A 24,209-nucleotide genomic window follows, 5' to 3' on the forward strand; every position below is an offset into this window, starting at 1 on the left:
CACCCCCAACAGAAGTGTCATAATACATCCCTGTTCAGGAGAGCCTGGTCTCACCTTGTTCCTCCTCATCTCCCACTATGGTTCTAGACCATGCTTCAAGTAGCTTCCCTACACTCTTTGTGAAGATCACTTCTCATCCCTCAAATCTGCCTTCAAAGCAGAAGTCAGTCTTGCTCAGTTTGCTTTCTATCACTTATCTGCATGTTTGTACTTTTATGCCAATAAACCTTTTCTCTTGAATTACTAATTTAACAAAAAAAGGGGCACCGATGTAGTGCACACAGCTGTATGCTGATCTCATGATCCTTCTTATTCCTCCTAAGCACTTCATCCTCTGACATGTTCTGCACAATTTTGGCTATAAATTCTCTAAGCATGCATCTAGTTTTTTATTGGTTTTAAAAACACAATGCACAGCTGTGCTGCTGAAGAAGTAACATGCTGTTCATTTGAGTATAAGCATTAACTTTGAATAAAGTGATGGTGAGATGTATATACTGTAGTTAGAAGATATGACTGGTACAAATGAATTAGGGAAGCATACATTCAGTGCTGCTTACCGATTTTTAGTGGTGCATCTGGTGCTGGTGTTGCATAGAGTAGATTTTCTGGCTTCAAGTCACGATGCACAATCCCATTTGCATGCAGGTACTAGGAAAAGAGAAATTCAAAACATATAAGTGAGAATAAGATATTATGGTCAAGCCTGAGTTAACATCTTCCTAATAAAATATAGCAGCAGATTAATACTCTGCTACGTGTGTGACACAAAGTCACTTAACTGATTTTCAGCAGCTTTTTTCTGCAAACCTGCTCAGCATAGGATCCTTGGATGCATATTATAATCTCAATAGGAAACTAAACTTGGGGAAGGCAAAGATAGCATCCCATCAATTTGAGAAGAAAAACATCTCAGAAAGTATTATTGACTTTTTAGATAGAGTAGTAGCTTCTAGGAAGTAATCTAATAGAGGCTGAGATATCAGTGTGTCTCAGAGGAAGGTATTTTCTGCACATAATAACATTCTGAGAGATAAGAGAATGGTCATTCAGCTATTAAACTATTAAACTGACACCTTTGAGCAGAGAGGATGCATATGTGTACTGAGCCAACTATAAAATCCTTGAGGTCCATGGAGTAGACCTCTCAAGGGTTTTAAAACCACCCAATTGGAGAGTCTCAAAAATCCATCTGTCTTGACGAAGCACATGTAGTACATGTGAATTCACACACCACTGAATTCCTTTAAAGATGCTGTTCCTGCCTTGCACTAATGGAAAGAAGAATTTCTGGAATATATGGCTGCCTCTTAACACTGCTATAGACAAACATAGAAAAAATATATAATATACTGACAGACAAAAAAGGATGAATTAGTGAAACAAATTCTGTATTTATTGTTGATAAAACATTCACCAGAAACCTCTGAAGCCTTGGAAGAAAGATGCTTAAGGGTAGAGTCACATCTTATCTGAAAGTCTCCTGGTCTACATGTTAGTAGTATCCCTCTCAGCTCTGTTTTCACTATTAAAAGAACTCAGTGTGTGTGCACCATTATGCAGCAAATTACAAATGGCTGAATATTCATCTAGAAAGCACAGCTACAGTGTGCACTTTAATTAGCATTGGAGATGAATTCTTGACTGTGTATCTCATTGGAATTTTAGTTTGTGTAAATCGCTAGTGATTAAATAACATTAAGTAAGAATACATTGCTCTTTCCTTCATTGTTTTAGTGACACTGAGTGCTTTTAAAGTGTGTGTTTCTTACAGTGCAATAGATGTTTTTTTCTCTAATATCCTAAAGCCCAGTTTTTGTCATGACATGGTTTATGGAGCTCAGCCAAAGACTCATCTACTTCACAGTGAAATCTAACTGCTTGTCCCAGATGTGTTTTCTACACTGAGATAGCTAATCAGTTATCTAAGGTAACAATATATGGAACAATATATGGAAACTGATGGATTTCACACTGCTACATCATTTAATGTGGTCACACTTGCTACACACAAGCATGTCCACCCTGGATTAAAATGTATCTTTATCTGCCAGTGAAGATGTAACTATAGCAAAGATTTAGTTAAATTAGCATAATCTACTTTGTATAAGAGTTACTTTGATTTATATATGCTCTATTTTGATTGCTCTTCACTTTACTTCTCACATATTGGTTTTAATAAGTGTCATGTTCCTTGGAAGGCAGTGACTCTGCAGCTTACGTCTGTAGTACAGCCTTGGGAGCTGCATACTCTCATTGTAAAATAAATAGCCTGTACTCTACTATATATATGCTATATCTCTTAATGACTAAATGATATGATTTGAAGAACATCAGAGCCCAGGAATAAAGCCAGAGCAGCACACTGACTCACTTTGTGATCCAGACATTGCTGAATTACATCACTTTTCCCACCTATAAGATATGGATGAGACTTAAAAAACATTTGAATTCTATGGATGGATGAAGAATTTTTAGATGCACAGTGTTGTATAACAGTATAATGTAGCATGCACATAAAATGTCATCATGACATGATTCTCTTATAGTAGCTGAAATGTCCTGTTTTCACTTCTGATTTTCAGTAGACAATGCCAGCCACTAAAAGAAAACAAAGGCATGGCAGTTCTCTGATTGCAGCTTTGCTAATTTGTGTTAATGAAAAAAGATGGATACAGAAAATTTATATTTACAGAAAATTCTCTATTTCCATGGCAACATTATGTAGATATACTGAGATCTAGTTATGTCCTGTAACATCTGTGTGCTAAAATGTAGGATTTACCTGTAGAATAACAGAACTTTGTCTAGCCTGATGAGATGTAGATGGAAGAGAGGCCTTCACAGGATCTCACAGCAAGGCCCATGGAAGAAGACCTTGTGGAACAAGTCTCCTCAATATACAGCAGTTTTATCTGAGCAGCTAGCCAATGGCATGGGGAAGAGATATTATGCTTTCTCATGTACCTTCTCCTCTGATTTTTTTTTTTTTTGAACACTACATCAAGGCAGGTACTATAAATAGGGACAGTACTGATTTTAAGGAACATATGGCTATTCCACTTAGCTAAAGAGAATGAACAAGAAAAACTAAAATGGAAACACTAGAGGGCCTGAGCAGTCAGTATTAAATTAGTGAATTTAAATGGAAAGGAAATAAAATAAATAGTGAAAAAATATATTTGCACATCCTATGATCACACTTGCTTTTCAATTGCTTTGGCCAATGAGGTGTAAGTAGGCCAGGTGGGTAAATTGGCTGTGCTTCAGGCACACAGTAAGGTACTGCATTATTAGTGTAGAGCATCTTAGACAATCTGAGAGAAATGCATTCTAGCAAAATTGAGCATGATAGTCTTATTATTCTTCGATAAACGTTGCAGACAGACTTGGCATGACACTACGTGAGAATAATATACAGGCCCTTTTCTCAAAGACTTACTGGTTAGAATAAAGGCAGCCTTCATCTTGGCCTTTATACCCATGGTACATAACAGCAACTCATGACTGAACAATTACTGTGACTCTAATTGTGACTGCAGCATAAAGATTTTTTTTTCTTTTTTTTAAAGCTCCTTTCTAACTGCTGTGTGAGAGTTCCCTTTGCTTCTTGTTTTATCCTTCAATAATTCTGGTTTGTATCTAACTTGAAAGATTTTATGACAAAAGAACAAATGAAGACTGCTTAAAATTCTAGCCTTTTCCCCTGATTTTATTTATGGTACCTATTACACAGAACTGTAGAAAAGTAAGGCTGAAATGAACCTGAATCATCTACTCCTCTCTATGCTCTTTGGCAGTATTAATTACATCTACAACAGTTGTTTGTCCAGTTTATGCTTAAAGACCTCTGATAGTAGAGACTCCATAATTTCCCTAAGCAATTTACTACAGGGCTGTGCTATCTTGACTGTTAGGAAGTACTTCCCTGTGACTTACGTGAATCTTGACAGGGACAGATGAAACCCATTTTGTTTCTTATATACCATATAGGCAGAAAGCAGATTACTCCCTTTTTTGCAATAGCCTTTTGAGTACTTGCTATCCTGTACACAATCATTCTTCTCTCTAAGACTAAAGGACTTTAGTTTGCTCAGTCTTTTCCTATAGACCACCTTTTCTTGACCTGTGATCATTCTTGTTGCTCTCCTCAAGGCTATATTGACTTACATCAATGTGTGAAAATGAAAAAATGTATTCCAGTTGTGTCCTGACAGATTCTACAGGATGTACTCATAAACCTATTTGCTTTTTTTGCAACATATCACATTCCTGTTAGGCCTTTTCTATTTTGTTCCCACTCCCATGGTTTTACTGTTGACAATTCAAGTTCACATATGATTTTATCTTTGACAGTACAGAAAGGACATTGAATTTTACTGGTTATTTTATTTGTAAACCCACTCTCCAACATACTTGCAGTTTTTCCCAATGCTATGTTGTCCAAAAATTTCATAAGTACACCCTCTATTCCATCATTGGAGGCTAAACACTAAAAAAGCATATGAAAGAAGATTTTTCCTGAATCTCCACTTTTGAACCTTAGATACACTGGTAGACATTCTCTCAGTACAGACAATCGGTCTTCATCTAGCTTAAAATCACATCATTGTGACCACATTTCCCTAATTTATTGCAAGACTGGCAGTTGAGACAAGCACCAAAAGCTTTACTCCCCTACAAACTACGTCTCTTACTCTGTTTGAGAAAAAATCAGACTGATTTGGCATGACTTGATCTTGACAAAATCTTGCCTCTTGCCCTGCTTTTTTATCTCCCAGATGCCTTGTACTCCTTTGCTTCATTATTTACTGCAGATTTTTGTGGGGAGTAGAGTTAAAGCAGTTGGTCTGTAATTCCTCCCTTCTTCCTCTTGAAGTGAGTACTACATACAACTGCCTCTGCTCAGCCTCCATCAGAAATGAGTGCTAAATCAGACTTAAAAAGCTTGCTCTTTAAAGATTGTACTGTGAAGGTCACTGGGTGCAACTAATTTAAAAAGTCCTAAATTATTTGAATACTCTCTGACTTAGTCTTTTCTTATTCTAGGTTCAAATTTTACTGCTCAGTCACTGCTGTTAAGTGTGCTAGGCATCTAGTTATAGCTGAACTTTTACTGAAAACTAGGGAAAAAAAAAAGACAAAAACACTGCTGCCTTCTTCTAGACATCTTCCAATAGGTCTTCATCTGGATTTCTTCTTACAAGGATGATTGACTTTGCCACCCTTCTTATTTGATGCTAGATTCATCTCATTTTCTGACCTGGCCTTTCTGACTTTAGCCTTCATACTCCTGCTATTCTTCCAACTCAGGCTTAAACAACCTGACCTGTTTTCTGCTTTCTGTATGCTTCATTTAACTCCAGGATTTGTTGTGCCATATCACTGATCTTCATTCAAGTGGACTGATGAGAAACCAGCTGACCCCTGACCACGTTACTGTGCTCCCATGGTGCCACACTCTCTCTGGCAGGCACAGGGCCACCGCTGGCAGTGTTACAAGTTCCCTTCTGTCATCAAGTAAGGGAAAGTCCTAAAATACCTTTGTTTCCACTTCAGAGAGATTGTGAGCTGCCAGCCTTTATGTTTCATGATGTCTCCTCATTAGACAGGGGGTTTTGATGTCAGCTGTATCTCAACTCTGGACGTGATCTCCAGTGTTGGAATGAACAGAGGCTGTATAGTAGAGACATCTCCAGCAGCAGCGGGTGTCCTCGCTGATTACTGTTGTGCATATGCCCTAACTCCTTTGTGAACCTGTCCAGTTTACTAGCCCCTGGTCTGCCTTACAGACCCTCCTGCCACGTATGAACCCAGCTTCCTTGTAAAGTTGCATTAGACAATCAAAGAGATGTTTAAGGGAGCTCTACCTGCACCTCTTGTTCACACCCAGCTCACACCTGACCTCCTGAGCAGTGCTGCTTTGTAGGGTAGTGCACACTATCTCTCAGGTTAGTGCTGAACAGCCACTGCTGTGGAAATCCTCTGAATCAAGGACCTAGTGTTCCTTTTTCCTCTCACACACAATGATGATCTTCCATGTGCATTGATTTAGTAGTGGGGAGAAACCTGTGGTCTGATGGGGCTGGAGGCTGTGGTTTCATTATACAAATTTCTGTCCAGGATGTCTGTAATATGACTGCCACATTCATGAATACCAGATACACTCATGTTTTCAAAAGGAAAATTTCTACCAGTTTTATTACTCCACAGAATATATTTAGGACTTGCATGTTGAACTTATTAGAAAACCCAGTCTGTAGGGTCCTGAAGGGAGAACCAAATTCATAGATACCAATTCAGTACTGGACACCTTCAGTGACAAATGCAGTTGTGACATCCTTATGAAACTGAAAAGAGCAAGGGGTTTTTTACTTCCTTTTCAGGAACATCTAGACTTGTAAGTAAGCTCTTTCTGTAGACCTTACAAAAGTGTATCATTGCGTAATGAAAACTACCGCACAACAATTAAGTTTGGTTTACAGCCATATACTCTTTGATAGTGATGTGGTTAATTGAAGTTTCTGAAGCAGTTAACAGAAAGTTTAAACAAACTTTTAATAATCTAACAGGGTGAAGAAAAAATATACATTCCTATTTTCCATTCCTAGCAAGGTGGGGATGGCAAAGTCAATCTCCATATAATTTGTGTTTAGGATCATCATTCAGCACAGATCTTACAGAGTGAAGAGAAACAAATGCGCATCATTCAGAATGTACACTTAGTCATACACCCCACATTGGTGTAGTCTTGGGAAAACAAGACACATGCAGCTTGAAGGAATCAAGAGAAATCTAAAATGTCATAGTTTGAGAGCACCTATGCCCTGTTATAATCTTCTGTATGTATCAGCTGATTTATAATTCACATGTCCAATAATTACACAAAAATTAAAGATTGATACAAGGATATGATATGTGACCTGTAGACTTACCCTAGAGTGAATGATGCAGTTCTTGTGCAGCTCAGGTTCCACATCTTTAAAACTGTTGTGACACGTGTAAACTGCATTTTAGATGTCTAAGTGACAGGTGCAGAAGGGGAATGGGGATGCATAATAACCTGTTGTTGAAACTGTATTGTCCCCACTGAAGTCTATGTAAATTTCCACTGCTTCAACTGAATAAGGCTTTATTTAAAAGCACAGTACTATGACTACTACAAGCAGCCTGTTTCCATGCTTCCATTTATCTTTCAGGCAGCACATCATCACTTGGAATGCAGAACAGAACCTGAAATCCCATATGGTTCAGCTTTGGGAGTTGGACAGTTTGATTCCTGCTGATTATGGAGAAGTTCATTTATCTAAGTTGGTTGTTTAGAGTATAATCAATTTATTTAGGACTAAAGTTAATTGTGTGGTTTTTTTTGTTTGTTTTTTTTTTTTTTTTTACAAAATAGAAAACAATTATTGAAGTTGTTTTTGAAATGCAGGGATTGTTTTGAGAAGTGTTGCACGTGTATCTGAGAATTCTTGCTTAAAGAGCTTTAGAAAAAAACACCATCAGTGATAGCGTCCGAACCCAGTTCCTCACGAATCAACAAGGTTCTAGTAATAGAAGTGTGAAATCAAGTTACACACACAGCACAATCTTCCCTCTGCCACCATTTTCTTACTATAGTCACATTGTCTTTGAAACTGAATGAACATAAGACCTTTTTATTATTGTAGAAGACAAAACCAACCTTGATTTCTTTTCTGACTATATTTCAGCAATTTTTGGATTTCTGTATATGCATAACAACAAAATGGAGTCTTAGAAAGGCATCAAATAATGGAAGTTTCTCCAAACAACTTGGAGAAAGCCTATTCTTTGCACTTGTCTTGCTTTTACTTGTTGCTCTGGGAAACTGGAGTACATCATTGTTTCTGCTACTTGATAAACTGACTTCCAAACATTTTCATAAAACTTCAATTAGATTAGTTAAATTTATTTAACAGAAAACTGTTTTAGTGGAAAAAAAATATTTACCTTTGTACTTTTTATAAGTATGCATTATCACAAGTAATCTGATTAATGATTTAGGATAATAAATCTGTGTATTGTAAAAATGTATGAAGAAACACATTAGTATAGATGCATAAATCCAAATCAGTTTATTTGCTTGTCTACTATATTTAAAGTTAGGAGATAGCTCAGAAGAGAAATTCTAAATTAAGAAATTAGGTTATATAAAGTTTTAACTTGAAAACTCCACAATTATTTTGTTTTACATTTGAAAACAGTTTTCTCTTTTGAATGTTCCTGGTTTTAGAAGAGTGAAGCAGCCTTAAGGATGATGACACCATACCAGGTGTGATTACATCAAATCATGTACAGTCATTTCTGTACAATATGACATGTAGGAGAGGATAATGTACACACCTTCCCACACAAATTCCAAATGAGCTGGCTTTGTGCAGAGAGCTAACTGTTTGCAATGGCATGAAATTCTCTTCTTAAACTATAAATAGGCCATAGAATCAAAGTAGGTAGAAGAGCTTTAATATAGTGGCTTCTTCTTAAATCCATTCAGAAGAGCCACCCACTTGCAGACTAACTGAATTCAGTGAAGAATTAACATTACATTAGCAACGTTCTTCATACAGACACCCTGCTTAAACTTTTCTGCATGTCTGGAGTGCAGAAGACAAACACGTTTTTTCTCTTCCTCAATTACCTAGACCCCTCATGCAGGGGAACCTTCCTGCTGCAGTCTCTACACCTATCAGGCACCCACCTTGTGCCTGCCCCCTGTCCGGCTGCATAACAAAAAGCTGCAGAATATATGTCCTTTTGGGAAAACTCCGCCATTTGTCATGAAATTCAAAGAACCATGGTATTAGTTGCAGGATAATGCCACAAAATTGCAGTGGGCAGAACTTATTTAACATGTATGACTTGATCTCTCAGAGCTGCTGAGGTGCAGTACAGTTGTTTTTTTTTTTCCTTCCACATGGAGGAGTTGCAAAAAAAGCCAAAACCTAGCAGCCCTGCCCTCGATGTTGAAGGTTAAGCTTTTAGAACAATGTAGCAATATTATCCTTAGGTCAGGAAAAATGTTCTTTGTATATATTAAAGCCAAAGGCATCCCTAAGCACAAGAACAAGTAGTCGCCTTTAAGCAAGGACATCCCAGAGCAATTAGACCTTGAAGAGGGTACATTGACAACGTGGCAAGCAAACTCAAGGTCCACATATCCTTAGCTGAACTATCCTCATTACAATACTAAAAATCATGCCTATGGGTCAAGAAAACCCTGGCCCAGGTGAAGACCGTTCCCCTCAGCATGTATAGTATTGTGTCAGCAGTATTATAATTGTGTGTGAATTACTAGCCAATCACTGCAGAGATGATGGACTTGGAAAATTCCTAATTCTGCAAATTTTGTGTATCCATATAGTGTGAAAAGTCACATTGGTGTGCTTGGTTTGTGGGAAACCACTGAGGACCTAGGCTTTCGTAACCCTAAAATAAATAAGCAACGTCTCTCCTGAGTGTGTGATTATTGACCTATTGCACACTGGGCGATGAATCCGCTTTTCAGACTACATCAGTACTAGCACCCATTTCCTCTGTAATTTTGCACAACTCACAGGACCTCTCTGCTTGAATTACTTCACTTAGAGTTGCTCTTACAAACCTCTGAAGTGTGCTGAGGTCTTACTGTTTGTACAGTGGTCTGAAGACAAAAAGCGTTACATGCACGTTACATTGCTACCTCTCTGTTTCCACTCACTTCTTTTACTTTCTTGACCACAGTCATGTTATAAACAAATAGAAAAAAATCCATAATAAACAAGAGCTTTTAACTTTAAAATATGAAAAATATCTTAAAAGTATTAGAGACACAACTATTTTAAGACCAAAGCCTTAAAAGATGTTTAAATCCACTGTATGTACTTTTTAAAATTAATACCACTATTGCAAATTCAAAAGGAAGCAGGGAGGAATTTTGCAAAATCAGGCTTCTTCCTTTAAGCCAACAGCATAAACTTGCAGAAGGTTTTTTACCAATCTGCCATCCCGGTATAGAACACAAACTTCATCAACATCACTGTTATTCTAGCAAATCTAAAAAAGAAGTAGATTCTATATTCCAAGCAGGTTACTGAAAAGCGAGTAATGTTTTTGAAAGACAGTAACATCTTTGGGTTTGCCATTAGGAAATTAAAATGATACAAACGGAAAACACAATCTAGAATAGATCTAAAGCTGATGTCAATGATACCTGGTTCTAGTTCAGGCCCCAGTAATCTCTGGCATCAGAGAGAGACATTTAGCTGTTGGAAAACTATTCCTGGCAGGGACAGGTTTCACTAGGCACAGAGATTTTCTAACCATAGTCCTAGTACACCTCTAATGGGGCCATAATGTAATACCCTAATTAGCCAAAGGTTCATTCTACACTAACTTATTTTAATTTTCTTGCAATAATTTATTTCTTTGTATTCTAATCAAAGCACTACATTTCATGGCTTTTGATTAGCTTCTCTTCCTTAAGAGGTATATATCATAAAATAATGTAACTCTTAAATGGGTACGTCAGATTCTGTATCAGTTGCTTCTGAAGAATAACATGATTTTCTTCCATCCGTACAGTACAGTTACACTAGTAAATTAATGCATGCCAAAGAGTGTTCCTGGGTGCTAAAACTCAATTGTTTACACCGTTCAAATTTTTAGAATAGTCATGTGTAAATTAGCACTGATCGAAAAAACTCCCTGTTAGTCAAGCCAAAGAATATTTCCATCAGGCAATTTGAAACTGGCCAGTTTGTTTTGAAGGCTGGCACAATTTAATGATATGGATATTGGCTGTTACAAGCCAGTTGGCATTGCTGACAGTGACCCCAGCTAATCCGCAGAGATCTCATAATTAAACTAGCAGGGTGCTAGAGTAAGACCAGGCTGTTGGAATTTTGCATCAAGGATGCACATGCTTACAGCAGGGCTCAGAAAGCCTCATGTGTGTATTTTGGTAGGGTCAGACTTACAACTGTTTCAAAGGTGAGATTTCAGGGTAAGAAACCAATGAAGGAGAATATTTCTCTTGCGCATCTGTGAAACTGTATTCCCAAGCTATGCATAGAAAAATGTATAATTTTTAACATATCATTGTATTTAATGAAGACTTATATTTCTGCATTTGAATTCTTATTTATGCATAAATAACACACTGATGTTCTGGGTTAATTATACTGCTTTACTTGAATTGTGAAGCTTGGCCTACATGTAATAGCATCACTTGTTAAGCCTAATATTGATCTTACGTTCAACAAAGGACTGCCTAGACCACACTTTTTTTTTTTTTTTTAAAAAAAAAAGGATTTCTTTCTTAACTTTTATTACAGACTTTTCACAAAACATAGTTCTAAGCACCATCGCCCCCAAGGTCTACAAGCACAGAGTGTTTCTATTTATGCTTCCACTAGAGGCGAGTCCTTACACTGCAATACAAAGGCCTATCTCAAGTCTTCCAGGTGCTATTACATTAAAACATAGTGCTATAGCAAACTTGGACTGGTCCCAGACTTGCAGCAACGTGACACACACGCTCTCCTGTCCTGAAGCAAGGAAGGAAAACAATACATTGTTTCTGGCAGCAATACCATACTTCAGGAGCCTCCTTGCTTGAGGCACCTTTCAGGCTACAACTGCCAACTATCCCATCCTTTTATGCTTTTGCAACACAAAATCTACACTCACAACCAGAAAAGAAGATTATTGTAGCTCTACTATGGTCTCTCAGTGCCCTCTTCATCTGAAAAAAAAAATAAAAATCTTCATGGATATTTATTTTGGATCCCCGAAACAGCTAGAATTTGTAAGCGCCATTTCCGTTCTAGGTTTCCAAGCCTGAATTTGTCTCCAGGTAATGAACATTTTTGTTGTACATGACAAGGTGCCAGCAATATCTGTGAAAAAATCATATATTAAAAAATCAAAACCATAAAAATGAGCTACTCTCACAAGACCATAACTGGAAGGAGTTAAAAAATTCTAATCTACTAGAAGAAGGAGGTCAGGATGATTGGACTGTGGATATCTCTATTACGTAGGTGACTGCTTTCTTTGAGAAGATATCTCAGATTGCATACTAATACAATTATGAATTTTCTGTAAAGGAATATTACATGGTCTGTGCAGGCTCTTGAATGCAAAAGAACAATTCACTCTGCTGGGAAACATGATGACCTTATGAAGGCACCCAATGTTTGTTTTATGAACAGTTGGAATTCTGAAATACAAGGTGTCACCTGAAGACATGCCAAATTCCAAACTGTAAACCTAAATTTGTTGTCAGTTCCTCTGTTTTCAGAAAGATCAGCAACAAATCAAAATGGGATGTTTAATTTCTGTCTAACAAAGAAATCCTCCTGTGGATTTGATGCTGTAGTCCAGAACCTTAATCAACACTACTGATTTTTAAAACTTGCCATATTATTAATGTCTAATGTACACAAGGCTACAAATATTCTCCTTTATGAGATCTGCTAATACTGGAAGACACAATAAGAAATTTCATTTAGAATTCTATTTTTGTTCAGGAAAAATTTTCAGAATCCCATTTCCACACATATTTTCCTAGTTTTTGCAGGGATCTATCTTCATTTAACTCCAATTTTTGTTATTATAATGGAGATCTCCAAAAGAACCTATAATAATTAAATTTCTGTTTCTCAGTTATTATGCCTTACTCTTCCCAGTCTTTCCCAGAAAAACCTCGTAAAAATATTTGACCGGAACAAAACTGTTGTGCTAGGTAACATAGTCTACCAAAACTCACAGGTATGGAACTGAGAAGAAAACCTTGGCATTTTCGACTTCACTTTGTGGACAGATTGTATTCCCAATGCAAATAAGCAACCCTCACGGTTATTTCTGTAGGACAGCAACAATAATTTGCAACAAACTTGTATAATATGAACGCTTTCCACAGTGAGCAGTGATAAAGTATGGCAACAAATGTGCTGCCACCTCCGGCATCTGCCTCAGGTTCTGTAGTCAGAAAAGCTGCTGACAGCATAAGAGTCTGGGGTGTGAAACCATCTCAGATTTATGTCTCACAGGCCACTGGTAAACAGTAATTTTCAATTAGGACTTACAGCTAGAAAAATCATCAGCCACATAAGACAAACTTCAATGAATCCTATGAAGTCAGTGGAAGTATTTCTGTTATCTTCAAAGTGTGTGTGCTAGTTTTGTTTTTTTGTACCACACTACCATCAAAATTCAAATATCTCTATAGACTTGATCAGCCTATAGTCAATGCTGTAACTCTCAAAGACAGGTGACGCCTTCTGTTTTAAAAGTGTGTAATTAAATGTGATGACCATCACTGAGCAACATGTTATCACTGTGCTCTGAGGGACAGAGATAGGGTGGTAATATGTTTTTAATTTTGTATTTTAATTTAGGATTGTGCTTTTATATCATGTACAGGAGACTTAGAAGATTTGGGTCAGGGTTAAATTTATTGCCATACTAAAAATAGCCACAGTATAATTAGGAATCTGTCTGGTTCACAGTTTGATCTTTATTGATTAGTCTGGCAAACATTTTGAGATATAAAATGTATTTGCTGTTACAGAGTAACTTCTAAATTGAGAGGTTGATGGTGTTTAAGTCTTGTTTATAAAAATTTTTACTCAAAATCTCACTAATTAAAGCATGCAATGAGAAACAAGAATGTCAGCCGGGATGAAAAACTTTTTATCTCACATTTCTAAATAAAAAATTAAATCAGTGTTAACAGGAGCAAGCTGTTTTGGCTTCATTCAACTAAGTAGCTATTCCTATTGATCAGAGTGAGAAGACAATCTGACTGAAGAACTATGAAGAGTCTGATCAAAAATTATGTCCCCTCTTACCACCCTAGCTTTCAGCACCTCAATGTATAGCGCCATCTTTTATGGGTGGTTCTAATCATAGAGGCTTCGGGCTTGCTATGACCTTAATTATGAATATGAAATATGATGAAGAAAGATACCATGAAAAATTCTAAGCCTTTCTCTGTTTTGTACACTATAAACAAGCAAAAGGAGTCCCCTTTAGCCTTTGCAGGTTACCGTTTGAACAGATTTGCTAGACTAAAAAGTGCTAATAGAAGATAAATCAGAGTTAATTTTAACATATTTCAGAACATGGGGTGCCACTCCTACCTCACAGGAACTTCTTATCATCAAACCACAACTGCACTGAGGAACAACAGCAGATGTAAACATAAACACTGATGCTGAAGGAGAAAGCAACACTCTGCCTATTGACTATTTACAGAACAAAAAAATCCTTGTCTTTAGAGGTTTTTATCGGCAACAATTGCAGACATGAGTATGTCTGTATTTCAGTAAGGTATCTGGTATTACTTCAGATCAATTATGGGTTAAGCTGATGGTTGCATTGAAGGAAATGGAGATTAGCAGGAGAAATGCAAAATGGGCAGGAAATTTAATCCAAGGGCAAAGCAGGTAAAGTACTTTCAGGAGGTAAAGTATTTGGTGTAGGGAAACATCTTCTGGAGAACCAGGCATCAGTGGGGGAGTGCTGATGAGACAATGCCAAACTTACCTTGTTCAGCAATGTAAAGTAAAGCTTTGAAGGAGGATTTGACCACTGCCTACAACTACATCATGATAAACACCACGCAGGGTGGAAGGAAGCGTTTAACCTAAGGGATTCTTGGTACAAAAGTACAACCAGAACCTAGCTACGAATATCTTTTGGCTAGAAATGAGAAAAAGGGTTCTCACCATGAAAGCTGCAAGTGTTCAGGGCAACCTTCTACAAAGTGTGGGGAGGTCAAATCATGAACTGCTTCTAAGGTGATGCTCAGTACAGTTATAAAGAGGACTACATGATATGGCTCCTGTAAGGGCAGAGACTGCAGCAGAGAGCTAAGGGGATATGTGTTGTCTGTGTTCATGACCCTTCAGAGAAAAACTCCATCTTCTTTCAGGAGAGTTTGTGTGAACTGTCAAACCCACACAGATCATCTCTCTCAAAGCAGCCACTATGGAAAACTACCCAACTTTCCCATTCAATCTCAGGGAGTCAGAGCTGGGCAGGTACCACTGCTCCCTGACAGTGCTGCAGTCATGTTGTCCTGGGTTCAGTTGGGATAAGAGTTAGTTTTCACAAGAAGCTGGCAGGGGACACAGGCAGGACAGCTGACACAAACTAATTAAGGGGATATTTGATACCATATGATGTCATGCTCAGTATATAAACTGGGGGAGCTGGTCAGGGGAGGAGGGATCATGGCTCAGAAATGGGCTGAGCATCAGGTTCTGGGTGGTGAGCAATTACATTATGCATTACTTGCTTTATGTATTCTTTTATTAGTATTATTGTTATTATTATTTCTCCTCTCCTTGTGCTGTACTATTAAGACTGTCCTTATCTCAACCCATGAGTTTTTACCTTTTTTTCTTCCAATTCTCCTCCCCATCGCACTGTGGGGGAGGAGTGAGTGAGCAGCTGTGTGGTGCTTAGTTGCTGGCTGGGCTTAAACCACCACAGACCTTTTTGGCACCCAACGTGGGACACAAAGGGTTGAGATAACAACAGATCTGACCAGAACATGTTAAAACAAATTCGTTTTAAGTATTTCTTATATTAAATAGCTGCTGGTCACAACATTGGTTCATTTGTTCACATGGTGATGTTATGTAAATCCTTATATGCACTATTCCCTGCAGTGATGTTTATAACCTCTGGGAGAGGGATCAGGAGTATAATTCTGCTGTACTGGTTAATGGTGACTTATGATTTGATTACATCACTGGTCATGAGGTTAAGCTGATATTTTTATGTGGTATTGTTGCCATGCCTGTATCTTTGGTGCCTTCCCTTGGAATTTATTAGTGATCACACTCAATCTATGGCAAAGATGGGGAGATACTTTCTCCTGCTCCTTCACTTCCCCTTTGTCCTTCAGGCTAATTACAGCAGCTTTTGAATATTCTTGGGATATTCAAGCCAGCATGTTGTTATGGATATGACTCCTGAATGTGTCTCAGGTCTTGTTGGGAGTTACACAAAAATTTTTTAAGAATACCATCCAGTGATCTGCCCCAAGGCTGGTTAGTAATGGGTGGCAAGGCATGTCAGAGAATAATGGCAGGTATCTAGAGAACTTCTAATTTCCAGTGATTATCAGTAGACTATTGTGGCCTGAATGAAGTCACACCCCTGCTGAGTGTTGCTTTGTGGGATTATGCTAGAGCTTCAATACGAACTGGAGTCAAAGGCAGCCAAGTGGTATGCCACAACTGATACGCTAATGCATTTTACTCAATCCCTTTGGCAGCAGAGTGCATGCCACAGTTTTCTGTCACTTGGAGGGTTGTCCAGTACACGTGGAATTAACTGCCCCAGGGGTGGAAACACAGCCCCGCCATTTGTCACGGACTGATCCAGACTGCACTGGAACAGGGTGAAGTTCTAGAACACCTGAAAATACTTTAACAAAATCATTGTATAGGGCAATACAGCAGAAGAAGTTTTTGAGAAAGGTAAGAAAATACGTCAAATACTTCTGAAGGCCTGTTTTACAATAAAGTAAGGTCAAGGGATCCACACAGAAGATCCAGTTTTTAGGGATAAAATGGCAAGACAAGTGTCATCAGATCCCAATGGATGTGATCAACAAAATAGCAGCTGTGTGTCCACCAACTAGCAAGATTTCATAGGCCTTGTGGGGTTTTGGAGGACGCATATTCCAGATTACATTCTAATTGTAAACCCTCCGTATCAAGTGATCCAGAAGAAGAAGGATTTTAAATGGGGCCCTGAACAATGACAAGCCTTTGACCAAATTAAAACTGGAGACAGTTCATGCAATAGCACTTGGGCTGATCTGGGCAGGACAAAATGTTAAAAATATGCTCTACATTGCAGCCAAAGAGGATGGCCCTACTTAGAGCCTCTATCAGAAAGCATCAGGGGAGATCTGAGGCCAGCGCCTAGTGTTTTGGAGCTGGGGATACAGAGGATCTGAGGCCTGCTATACTCCAACTGAAAAGGAGAGTTTGGCAGCATACGAAGGGGTTCGAGCTGCTTCAGAGGTGATTCGTACTGAAGCACAGCTCCTCCTGGCTCCCTGATTGCCAGTGCTGGGCTGGATGTGCAAAGGGAGTGTCCCCTCTACACACCATGAAACTGATGCCATGTGGAGTAAGTGGGTCGCACTGACCACACAACAAGTTCAAATAGGAAACCCCAGTTGTCCAGGAATTCTGGAAGTGATCACAGAAGGCAAAGATTTCAGAATATCGCCAGAGAAGGAGCAGGAGATGATGGATACTGTACGGGCCCCACTGTATAATAAACTGCCAGGAAATGAGAAGCAATATGTCCTGTTCACTGATGGGTCCTGTCGCATTGTAGGGAAGCATCAGAAGTCAGAGGCTGCTGTATGGAGTCCTATATGACAAGTCACAGAAAATTCTGAAGGAGAAGGTGAATTGAGCCAGTTTGCAGAAATGAAAGCCATCTGTCTAGCTTTAGACATTGCTGATCAAGGAAAATGGCCAGTGCTCTATCTCTATACTGAGTCACGGATAGTGGGAAATGCCCTGTGGGGGTTGTTCCAGCAATGTAAGCAGAGTAACTGGCAGTGCAAAGGCAAACCCATCTGGGCTGCCCCATTGTGGCAAGATACTGCTGTCCAGATAGAGAAGCTGGTTGTGAAAATACCTCATGTAGATGCCCACGTACCTAAGGCCACTAAAGAACATCAAAAGAACAAGCAGGTGGATCAGGTTGCTAAGACTGATGTGGCACAGGTGGATCTGGACTGGCAACAGAAAGGTGAATTATTTATAGCTCAGTGGGCCCATGACACCTCAGGTCATCAAGGAAGAGATGCAATATATAGATGGGCTCTTGACTGAGGGGTGGACTTGACCATGGACACTATCACACAGGTTATCCATAAATGTGAAATGCACTACAGTCAAGCAAGTCAAGCAGTTAAAGGCTTTGTGGTATGGAGGATGATGGCTGAAATACAAATACGGGAAGGCCTGGCAGACTGACTATATCACACTTCCACAAACCTACCAAGGCAAGCCCCATATGCTTACAATGGTGGAAACAACCACCAGGTGGCTGAAAACATATCTTGTGTCCCATGCCAACACCCAGAACACTATCCGGGACCTTGAAAAACAAGACTTATGGTGACATGGCATCTCAGAAAGATCTGAGTCAGAAAATGCGACTAATTTCTGAAACCACCTCATAGAAATCTGGGCCAAAGAGCATGGCATTGAGTAGGTATATCACATCATGCACCAGCCTCTGTTAAAATCAAATGATACAATGGACGGCTAAAAACTATACTGAGAGCAACAGGGGTGGGACTTTCAAACACTGAGATATGCATTTAGCAAAAAACACCTGGTTAGTTAACACTAGAGGATCTACCATAGACCTGGCCCTGCCCAATCAAAACTTTCATCTGTGGTAGAGGAGGATGAAGTCCCTCTAGTGCCCATGAAGAATGTGTTAGGGAAGACTGGGTTAGTCCTGCCTTGGGCAAAGGCAAACCCATCCATGGGATTGCTTTTGCTCAAGGACCTGGGTGCACATGGTGGGTGATGCGGAAGGATCAGGGAGTTTGGTCTGTACCTCAAGGAGACTCGATTTTGGGTGAGAATAGGGTGCTAAATAACCCTGCCACTGTATGTCATCGCTATTACAGTAGCTATATGCAATGGTTCTACAGTAAGAATCATCTGCATCCATGAAGGATGGACTTTGATGGAATGAAGTTGCAGTGGTGATAGAACTTGAACTGGCTTCAGCAACTGGTGCCAAGCAACTTCCTCAAGATATATAGATATATATATATCTATATATATATATCTATCTCAAAGACAGGGAAAGTGGTGGTGATTAATTGTAAAGTGCCAGATCTCGGCATAACATAGATGGTATATAATAAGGCGTGGATAATGTCCTGGGTTTGGTTGGGACAGAGTTAATTTTCACAAGAAGCTGGCAGGTGACACAGCCAGGACACCTGACCAAACTAGCCAAGGGGATATTTGATACCATATATATATATATATATATATGGTATCAATAATATATATCCATATTATACCATGTCATGCTCAGTATATAAACTGGAGGAGATGGTCAGGGGAGGAGGGATCATGGCTCAGGAATGGGTTGAGCATCAGGTGCCAGGTGGTGGAACTTTATACATTCTTTTATTAGTATTATTGTTGTTGTTATTATTTCTTCTCTCCTTGTGCTGTCCTATTAAACTGTCCTTAACTCATGAGTTTTTACCTTTTTTTTCTTCCAACTCTCTGTGAGCAAGCAGCACATGGTGCTTAGTTGCTGGCTGGACTTGAACCATGATAGATGTAGACAGCCCGGTGCCCAGATCCAAGGTGGGGTGGGCTCAGCAGGCAACAACACCCTTGATCCCAGCTGCCTGTCCTTCTCTTCCTCCTCCTTCTCTCTGTGGTGCCTCTGCTCCTCTGCCCACCACAGCCCAGCTGCCTGTCTGCTCTGTAGTCCATTGCTTCCACTGCCCTGGGCACTACCTGGCGCCTAGTGGTGGCTGCAAAGGGACAAGTTGGGGAAGGGATGGGGCACCAGGGAGTGAGAAACAGTACATAAGGATGGGAGGCAGAGTGTTGTACTCAGATACTGAGATGTCGCTGTAGCTTTTCTTATCTACAGAGGGAAATTTGCCTTTAAACTAGAGGTTAGGTTGCAGTAGTTTTTCTCTGAAAATCATAATTTTCCATTTTTCCACTTTAAAGGCTTCTTTTAGTGTGTTGGGTACTTTTCTTTCTCCTCCTTTTATATTACAGTTTTTTGAATGGCTTTTAGTCACAGTTTCCAGTGGCTTCTGTGGGTTGTGCTGCTTAGCAGAAATAGGATTTGATCCATAGGGAATCTCATCCCATGTATCAAATCTTATTTCTCAGGTAACAGCAGACTGCAAGCACTTGCACAGTGGGACTGGAGAGAGACACTCAGGTTGGAAGTAAGATGGCCTCAAGAGAAACAATCAGCTAGGACAACTTTGTTTCACCAATGAATTGGAAGTGACAACTGCATCCTTATTTAAGTACTGTTCTCAGTTAGGTGCTTGCCAGCATGAGCATCCTACTGAAAGAAGGTCTCTGTTCAGCTAAGGCAGCAGTACATAAAATGCTGCAAACAAGTAAGTGGAAATGACTCTCCTGTCTATTCAGCACTGCACTGGGAGAGTTTCAGATGAGGAATGTCTTTTTTCAGGCAAGAACAGGTCAGGCTGCAAGGCTAACATGTCAAAGGGGAATGATTTAAGGGGCTTCTAGCTCTAGTTCAAGGGAGAATGTGGAGAAGAGAAATATCAAAACGGAGGAAGTGATAAAAAAGAAAGTTAACTGCTGAATATGATGTCTTTCAATCTGTGACGTTCAGAGAAAACTGGCAAACATATGTTTCACTCAGACTTTTGGCAAACACCAAAGACAGCACTGCAGACTATGAGACTGAGCTTCTGTAAGGTCTCATCTATGACAAGGTCTTCAGTTTATGTACATTATTTTTCTTATGTTTTTAATTTTGGATAATTAGCAGTCTTCAATTTATCCCTCATAATTCTGCTAATAGATTGCCTATAATCCATCTTTGTTTCTACTGCTGCTTTTTTTTTTTTCTTTAACTGGTTTTCAGGTACGTTTGTTTCCTTCTCTCTCCTGTTCTTCATCCCGCAGGGCTAAACAGTCAAGGCATTTGTATTTTCTTGCTCATCTGTTGGCCTGTCCCTCTTCTCTACTATCACACTGACTCTGTTTTAGCCTGTTCACCTCCTTCTGCTTACGTCTCTCACACCCCCTTGCATCTGTTACCCAGATACTCTCACCAAGATCTCTATTAAGCACCAGCTCCCATCCACCTTCATGCATCTTTCAGCATCTTGATAGCATATCCTGTAATACACACAGCTCTGACATTTTCCTTGCACAGCACAGATAAACGGTTTCATGTGACTGTTAGAGATGAACAGCATTCAGTATTTTACAGACATCCACTGATGTCTGTAAAATATCAGCTTTTCTCAAGGGCGGTAATCATTCCTGTTGTTGGACATCTGTATAATGCTGCTGAGCACACAGATGGGGAGTCATCAGCTGCAAATGCAACAGGAGGAAAGAGACTTAGGTATGTTTATAACACCACAAGACGTACTACATCTTAAATGTACAAGATGAACTCCTAGTGTGATGCCATTTTTGCAACAGACAAATGCAGTTCTTGGATGTAGCAGGGGAGGTATTCCCATGGAGAGAGGTGCAGCTGCACAAGGCTCTTGTTAGACCAGGTGCCAAAACAGGCTGGCAGCTGTGCTCCCATATGCTGCAACACCAAACATATATTGAGACTCTTCTGGACTGAGGAACAAGTAGGGATTTTTGGAGAACATGAAAATCCTTATTTTGTCAAGGAAAAAAAAAATGCAGGATGTAATATTTTAATTTATAAGGGGATATACCTAAAGTAAGGTCTAGCTGAGTGATCAGGAGAATTTGCTCCATTTTGAATTATTTTGCCTTGGGCATGGGTGACTGCAATGGTATCTGGAATTAAGAGTTCTCCCAGAATAGTTGTAATCAGATTCAGATCTCCCAGTAAGAAATCCATTAATGCTGAAGCCCATGTCCTTATGAGGAGAGAAACTTAAACATAGAGGTTTATTTAGCTTAACATAAGTTGTAGGATTGAAGGGGAAACAACTGGTGTTTCTCAAGACAGCAGGTTAACATCTAGAATAGAGGAGATGGAGGGAGGATTGAAAACTCACAGCTGTACCCTAATCACTGGAAGGAGAACAGGTTTCCAACAGGAATTCAGGAGCAAAAATATGACTGGTCTTATGATCATGCCTCATCACTCTGTGAGAAGATTTATCTATGATGGCAGCAGCACAAAAGAAAACTGTCTAAACTAGAACTATGAAGAAGATGGAAACAAAACTGAATTTCAGATTTGAGCATCTTTTCCAGGCTCCAAAAGGGAACACCCCTGTGAAGTCAGGGATGCTTTCTTCCAAGCTGTGGAGTCAACGAACTTAACGGCTGTGTTTGCTCAACTCACTTCAGCACAGCATTGATGATTCACATGGATGAGAGATAGAAGCACGGTAAAATCTGTACTTTTATGTGGTGTATGCCTATGTTTCAGTACGGGAATGTATTTTTTTCCACTGCTAAATTAGTGCACAGAAAGTTTGGTGCTTCAGCTGGTAGTTACATGCAGTCAGCATTCAGCTTCTGTGAGCTTGCAGAGATGAGAGTAACTGCGTTTAGACAAATATGACTGAACAATGACAGAACAGTTTCAGATGAACCAGTGCTGCTTCCAAACAAGGAAACAGACACTATCAGGCACACCATCAAATATAAAATTTAGGAGGAATAGCTAAAAAATATTACACCAATGTAAATGCCAACATTTTCCACCATACGTCAGTTACCTCTTCGATGAACTCAATTATCTTAACTGCCACTGTGTTTAAGATCTCAGGTTTTGGAAGCTTTCATCACAGAATTGTAACAGTATGCATATAAACTGTGGATGAAAGCCGATTATTTTCTATACAAAAAAAAATACTACAGAGTCCACTTAGAGCAGCCAATGTTAAGTTACAGACTATCACATTCCATGGATGACTGTATGCATATAAATATATACCAGCACAGAGTGCATGAACCAAGTTAAACCAGGTGAAGTATTCTTAGAAGAAAGCACATGCACTTAACCGGTTATACATCAGTGCAAAATAAAGAATGTGCCTCACACTGACAGTGCTTCCACGTGGAGCTGTGCATTTGTACCTGGTGCTGCACATCAACCCCTATTACAGTTGAAGGACTACATCCTCCACCAGATTTTAAGACCCTGTTTGGTAGGCTGCAGAGTTATAAAAGGAAAGACTGTTACTGTGGCTGGCAGGAAAGTACTATGTTTTATCTGCTCTCTGCTGGCATGCCTCTTTTAAAAAACTCTGGAAAAGGGATGTAGTAAGATATCAGTTAAGCCTTTATTTGCTTTGAAAGGCTGGTGAGATGACATGTAAGTCTGTATTTCCCTGTTCAGAGCATTTTCCTTCTCTTTGCATAACCCTCATGAAATTGAAAGGGATTGATTCTGGAGGTACAATTACTCACTGTGAACTAAGTATGCCACAATGACTTAAGAAAATCCCTAGGGGAAAGTGTAGTTATAGGAGAATGCTTGCCAAAACCAGAGCATTCTAAAATTCAGGACAGGACATGAAATCTATAGTCTAAAGAGCTTCAGTCTTTGAGACAGCTCTACTTGCTTCAGCCAAAGCCTATTGATATATGACACTTGAAGCTATACATACTACATCTTAGAGTGAATATACTTCTTTGTGTGCTGCATATTAGAATATGAGAATCTGTGACATCTCAGTCCTTTCCTCAAGCAAAGCTACTTCTTTTCGGGAGAAATACCAAAAGAAAAATACTAAAAAACCCAAATACTAAAAAGAGGCTTTAATTTTAGCAGCCAAGAACTATTTTTTGTAAATGGCTGCAGACCATTTGTATTTATTTTTTCGAGCCATATCCGAAGGCAGCATTTGGTTGCTTTAGGAACACCATCTTCTCAAGTCAAGTCCTGGGTAAAAAGTTGCTGTTGAAATGGTGGTTGAAGGCAGAAATATGTAAGGAGAATTCGAACTAGCATTCACTCTTGCTGTACTGCTCTCTATTGCATGACTTTTTTAAATATTCGCTCTTCTTTCACTACATGGAGAAGAGACAAAAAGCTCATGCGGTCGACAAATGCCTTTAATTCTACCAGTTAAGGCCAAAACAAGAGTTATATCCACTAACAACAATGAAGGGTATTATCAGCCTTGCAGAGGGTTTTTTTCTTTATTTTAAATCTGGGTAGATGAAAGTTTTAAGATTTCTTCTTTTCTATCAACCAGCAGGACACAACTGAGGCTCAAAGCAACCCCCGCTACCCAGGCAAGGCAGCACGCATGGCAGCTGCCTCTAATACTTGGACCCTCTTTCTGGAGGGAGCAAATCCATCCCAGACAGATGCCGAAGTGGGCAGCAGGATGCTGCAGAGTAGCTGCTGGGTAACACCTTGTTTTTGCAACAAGGTGCCTGGTGGGCACACCCTTCTTGTGGAGGGGTGTGCTTTCCAGACTCAGAAGGGGCTCTGGTAACTCA

At 39.4% G+C, this 24,209-nt stretch overlaps 1 protein-coding gene across 1 annotated transcript in view; it reads right to left on the reverse strand.

Moving 5' to 3' along the window:
• The window catches only part of CAMK4 (calcium/calmodulin dependent protein kinase IV), a 226,028-nt gene that overhangs the window by 39,746 nt on the left and 162,073 nt on the right, over positions 1-24,209 (reverse strand). Inside the window, exon 6 of the mRNA XM_074931666.1 lies at positions 561-651. Within this exon, the coding sequence (XP_074787767.1) occupies positions 561-651 (91 nt within the window). The remainder of the gene's footprint in view (positions 1-560; positions 652-24,209) is intronic.

This window comes from Athene noctua, chromosome Z (genome assembly GCF_965140245.1).
Source record: "Athene noctua chromosome Z, bAthNoc1.hap1.1, whole genome shotgun sequence".
Classification (NCBI taxonomy): domain Eukaryota; kingdom Metazoa; phylum Chordata; class Aves; order Strigiformes; family Strigidae; genus Athene; species Athene noctua.